This window comes from Pseudophryne corroboree, unplaced genomic scaffold (assembly GCF_028390025.1).
Source record: "Pseudophryne corroboree isolate aPseCor3 unplaced genomic scaffold, aPseCor3.hap2 scaffold_2348, whole genome shotgun sequence".
Classification (NCBI taxonomy): domain Eukaryota; kingdom Metazoa; phylum Chordata; class Amphibia; order Anura; family Myobatrachidae; genus Pseudophryne; species Pseudophryne corroboree.
Window position 1 is genome coordinate 7,378 of NW_026969001.1, and position 5,927 is coordinate 13,304.

The window sequence follows — 5,927 nt, forward strand, 5'->3', positions numbered from 1 at the left end:
CATCACTATAGTATTATTACATATATCAGCACAGTCTATGTACAAGGATACAGCGGCCGTACTATAGCGCCACCTCTGAGACAGCGCATCACTATAGTATTATTACATATATCAGCACAGTCTATGTACAAGGATACAGCCGCCGTACTATAGCGCCACCTCTGAGACAGCGCATCACTATAGTATTATTACATATATCAGCACAGTCTATGTACAAGGATACAGCGGCCGTACTATAGCGCCACCTTTGAGACAGCGCCTCACTATAGTATTATTACATATATCAGCACAGTCTATGTACAAGGATACAGCGGCCGTACTATAGCGCCACCTCTGAGACAGCGCCTCACTATAGTATTATTACATATATCAGCACAGTCTATGTACAAGGATACAGCGGCTGTGAGGATACCGGGTGACCTGGGTATCCTGGGGTTCAGGGATCACACTGTGGAGCCAGTTATAATGAAAATCAAGGTGATCTTTATTCAGGGAGACCCAGAAATCCAGTGAATAGCAAGCAGGGTTATACTAATAATGTCCACTCAGAGTTCAGCAAAGTCCTTACCAGCTGCTCTATATCTCCTCCAGTCCTGGGCAGTAATGACAGCTGTAGCAGGGCACACAGAGTGGCTGGTCACTGATGACACTGAGAGGGGACAACACCCCAACCTCCAGTGAGTCTAGCTGTGCACCATCACCTCCACACACACAGTCTCCTTCTCCCAGCCACTTCCTCTACCCACAATTCCCCCTTGCTGGTTCCTTCTCTCTCCTCCTTTCTGATTGGTGGATCATGCTGTCAGTCTTTCCAGAGGGGAAGGAGGAGGGCTTTTCTAAAAGAAACACTCCCCTGCTGTATGCTTCTGGGATACTTCCTGTGTGTGACTTCTGCAGACTGAGGGCTTCAATTTAAGAACTCAGAACTTGGGCCATAGGATTAACTCTATCCTTTTTAACATGAAAGCATGTCCTAGACATCCCTTTCCCTGGTCTCCTCACATACCTCCCCTTTCTTAAATCGAGGAGACAGGCATGATGCCAATGTTGGAGTCCTGACTGTTGTCTCGGCCCGAAGGTCTGCGAAGTCTGGCATTTGTTTCCTCACGTCTGGATAACCCGTCAGCATTGTGATGGTCTCGTCCCTTTTTGTGAGAAATAGAAAAGTTGAAACCTTGTAACGCCAAACTCCACCTCAACAACCTCCCATTTTCCCCTGAGGTTCTGTTTAGCCAATTTAACGGGTTATGGTCAGTAATTACAGTGAATTCTTTACCATAGAGATAAGGTTGTAGTTTCTTTAAGGCCCAGACTATGGCTAGACACTCCTTCTCAATAGTGGCATAGGCTATCTCTCGGTCAGCTAGCTTACGAGATAGATACACAATTGGGTGTTCCCTACCATCTTCTCCCACCTGGCACAACACTGCCCCAAGTCCACACCCCGAAGCGTCTGTCTGCACAATAAACTTTTTATGGTAGTCAGGGGCAGCCAACACTGGGGCTCGAGTCAGCGTGTCTTTTAAGATGGTGAAGGCTTGCTCACACTCAACAGTCCATTCGATCTTCCGAGCATATCTCTTTTTGGTCAAGTCCGTTAGGGCCTTGGCCACGGTGCTGTAATGTGGTATAAATTTTCTGTAATAGCCAGCAACCCCAAGGAAGGCCCGCACTTGCTTCTGGTTGACAGGTCGGGGCCAGTTGACAATAGCCTCCACCTTTGCCGGTTCTGGTCTAATAGATCCTCCTCCAACCCGATGTCCTAGGTACTGAACCTCAGCCATCCCCATCTGACATTTATCTGGGCGTATGGTGAGCCCGGCCTGTCTGATCCTTTTGAGCACTTCTGCCACATGAGTTAAATGGTCTGCCCAGGTATGGCTGAAGATGGCGATATCATCGAGGTAGGCTTGTGCAAAGTCTTGACATCCCTCCAGTAGGTCATTCACCATTCGCTGGAAGGTGGCAGGGGCGTTCTTCATCCCGAAAGGCATGGTAGTACACTCAAAGAGTCCTATGGGTGTGATGAAGGCAGAACGCTCCTGGGCTTCTTTGGTAAGTGGGATTTGCCAGTAACCCTTGCTTAAGTCCAGCGTTGAGACGAACTTGGCCCCTCCAATCCGGTCCAGTAGCTCGTCAATACGGGGCATAGGGTAAGCATCAGTTATGGTTACTTCATTCAATTTGTGATAGTCCACGCAAAACCGTGTAGTCCCATCTTTCTTGGGAACCAACACGACCCCAGCGGCCCATGGGCTTTTAGATGGCACAATGACCCCCAAAGCTAGCATCTCTTTAATCTCAGTCTTCACCTGTCTCATAACATCTGGGGTCATTCGGTAAGCGACTTGTCGGATGGGCTTACTGTTCCCAGTGTCCACATGGTGAGTGGTCAGGTGAGTTCGACCAGGTTGACATGAAAACTGGGCTTGTTCAGCCTCTAAGATCCTCTGCATCTCTTGCTGCTGTGCCGTATTCAATTGTAGTCCCACCTGGACTGATTCCACTCCCTTATTCTCTTTAGCAGCTCCCAAAAGGTCAGGCAATGGATCAGTTTCTGGTGTCTCCATCGGAGGGCAACATACCATCATGGCCGCTACTTGACGATCTCTATAAGCTTTAATTCTATTTATATGGAAGGTGCGTAGGCGCTTCCCTCCCTTATCCAGGGCGATCACATAATTGACCGGTCCGGTACGCCTTACCACTGTATACGGTCCATCCCAGGTGGCTTGCAGTTTGTTTCTACGCACTGGGATAAGCACCATGACCTTTTGCCCTGGATTCAACTCACGGTCTTGAGCGTGGGCATCGTACCATTCCCTTTGTTTCTCTTGTGATTCCCGGAGATGCTCTTGGGTTAACTGTAGCAATCTTCTCATCCGATTCCGCATGTTCTCTACATATTGTAAAATGGGCTGCTGGTGTTCTTGGAAAGTTCCCTCCCAACTCTCTTTGACCAGGTCTAGGGGCCCCCGCACTTTCCGGCCGTACAGAAGTTCAAACGGGGAATATCCGGTAGATGCTTGTGGAACTTCCCGATAAGCAAATAGAAGCTGTTGCAGGGCTCTCTCCCAGTCCCTCCCCTCGGACTGTACGTAAGCTTGTAGGAGTCTTTTCAGCGTTCCATTGAATCTTTCACAAAGTCCATTGGTCTGCGGATGATAAGGGGTGGTCCGAAGAGGCCGAACCCCCCACTTTTCCCACAGGGTTTGCATTAGTTCACCTTGGAATTGAGGCCCTTGGTCTGTGACAACTTCCTGTGGATATCCGACCCGACTGAATATGTCCGTCAGTGCTTGCGCAACATGTTCCGTGTCAATGGATGACAGGGCCACGGCTTCAGGGTAACGTGTCGTAAAGTCCACCAGTGTCAAGATGTACTTCTTGCCCGTGTGACTGGGAATAGCTAATGGTCCAACTAGGTCTATGGCAACACGGGCAAATGGCTCCCCTATAATAGGTAATGGGTGCAGAAAAGCTTTCTGTTGGGGCTTTCCCAGTCTCTGACAGGTATCACAGGTGTCCCGATACTGCTTAACGTCTCTAGAAATCCGTGGCCAGAAGAAATTCCGCAACAGTCGGGCCAATGTTTTCCGGGTGCCAAAATGGCCAGCTGCAGGGATGTCGTGGGCAAGAGCTAGTAATTGTGCTCTGTATTGTGTAGGTACCACCAACTGTTTAGTAGGCATGACTGCTTCCTGTCCGGGCCGAGGGATGACCACTCGGTACAGTAATTCCTCTTCCCACACTATCTTACTTCTATCAGCTGTTTCCAACCCCAGTTCGGCTGCACTCCTCAATTTGCTCAGGGAGGGGTCAGTCCGTTGGGCCTGTCGGAACTCACTCCGGTCCACCTCCCCCAAGTCTACTTCTAAAGTACTGGACAATGAACTAGAGTCACTCACCATTGTCTGGGTAGGCTGATTCTGGACCATATCTGTAGCCTGGGTCACCTCTCTTCGTGTTTGGCTTCTGGTTACCACCTGGACGAAGCGTGTCACTAGTCCTTGTCCCAGATCATTCCCGAGGATTACCTTGGCTGGTAGCCCCTTGAGTACTCCGACTTCCACGATTCCATGGTCAGCTCCCCAGTCCAGATGTATCTTGGCAACAGGAACATCGGCCTGTTGTCCCCCGGCAGTGGCAATTCGCACATACTGTCCAGGTATCACCTGGGAGGCAGGAATCAGGTCTGGCTCAATCAACGTAAGTGAGGCCTTAGAGTCTCGTAGGCCCTGTACCTGCTGGTTCTCCACTATCACAGTCTGTAGGTGCCCTCGCATATTCCAGGGAGTCGCCTTCTCCTCCCCCAGAACCAAGTCCACAATATACACCCCACCCATCATCCCATCCATATCTGACTGGACAACCTCTTCACCATACTCCTCCGTGGGGTAACATACCACAGAGACTGGAGCCGGTCTAGCCCCAGGGAATGGCCCTCTTGTGCGTGGACAGTCCCTAAGCACGTGTCCTGGTTGATTGCAGCGATAACACTTCCGAGGTTCTGGGTTAGCCACTCTGAATCTGGGTGGCTGATAAGTGATGTTTTTGATAGGGCCTCCTTTATTACTATCTTTGACTTGCGGTTCTTTATCAGAGAGCTTCTCCACTCGTGGGTTTCTTGTACCGCCTGCTGCACTGAAGATTCTCCATTGCGGACGATTGGCTATATATTCATCAGCCCATTCCGCAGCTTGTTCAGGTGTACTGGGCTTCCTGTCTGCGACCCACTCCCGTACCTCTGGTGCCATCTTAATCATTAGCTGTTCTACCACAATTAAGTTGACAATCTGCTCCACAGTGGAGGCCTGTCTTCCTTCAAGCCATTTCCCACAGGCTTGCCGTAGCTGACTAGCAAACTCTTGGTAGGAATCAGTTCCACCTTTATTCAGTGTCCTGAATTTAAGACGATAAGATTCTGCAGTTATCTGGAACTTAGCAAGCAATGCTTTCTTTATAAAGGCATAGACTCCACATTCCTGGGGGGTTAGGGCCCGATAGGCTTCCAGAGCCCTGCCAGTGAGACTTGGCCCCAAGTACTTTGGCCAGTCAGCTGGCTCTATTCCATGCACCCCCATGAGATTTTCAAAGATCTGGAGGTGAGTGTCAATGTCTGTTTCATTTTCCCGAAATGTGGGAACATCCTTAAATCCCAAGCGTCGCTTCTCTTGTTCAAAACTTCGGGGGGACTCCGGAATTCCACTGCCAGCAGGAATTTGTACTCCTAGTATAGCTTGGATCACTCCAGCTCTCTCCTGTGGGGTTGCACCTTCGCCTAGCGCCCCCAGCAAGCTCTGCAGTATGGCAGGAGTGGCATCGGTCAACTCTGGCAACTTATTGGATGAATTACTACCAATGCCTGTTGGTCCCTCTTCATCATCACTCAGGTGGTCAGGATCCTCTGGGTGCCCCCGATCCCACTCCAACAACCGAAGTACCAGAGTTTCCCTGGTCTCAGTCCCATCATAAGTAATTCCCTTCATCCTGCAAAATCCTTGTAGGTGAGGTTTCCGAGCTGTACGGTAAAACTTCTCCTGCTCTCTCATTGCATTCTCCCCTTGACTGCTGGCCACAACTGCTGGCTGACTCTCCATGCTGAGACTTTTGTGAATTAGCTCCCTGGAAACTCTCTCCCAGGAAACACTACAGGAACTGTGTGATATCCCACCGCTGCCGCCAAATGTGAGGATACCGGGTGACCTGGGTATCCTGGGGTTCAGGGATCACACTGTGGAGCCAGTTATAATGAAAATCAAGGTGATCTTTATTCAGGGAGACCCAGAAATCCAGTGAATAGCAAGCAGGGTTATACTAATAATGTCCACTCAGAGTTCAGCAAAGTCCTTACCAGCTGCTCTATATCTCCTCCAGTCCTGGGCAGTAATGACAGCTGTAGCAGGGCACACAGAGTGGCTGGTCAC

At 49.9% G+C, this 5,927-nt stretch overlaps 1 protein-coding gene across 1 annotated transcript; it reads right to left on the reverse strand.

Annotated features, from left to right (window-relative positions):
- Positions 1 to 573: 573 nt before the first annotated feature.
- LOC135010446 (uncharacterized) lies at positions 574 to 5,600 on the reverse strand. Its single transcript, XM_063952363.1, has 2 exons — positions 3,909 to 5,600; positions 574 to 1,145 (listed from the first exon to the last, which is right to left on the reverse strand). The coding sequence occupies exons 1-2, from the start codon at positions 5,598 to 5,600 to the stop codon at positions 1,017 to 1,019; spliced, it is 1,821 nt and encodes a 606-aa protein (XP_063808433.1). The 3' UTR covers positions 574 to 1,016.
- Between the last annotated feature and the right edge of the window lie 327 nt (positions 5,601 to 5,927).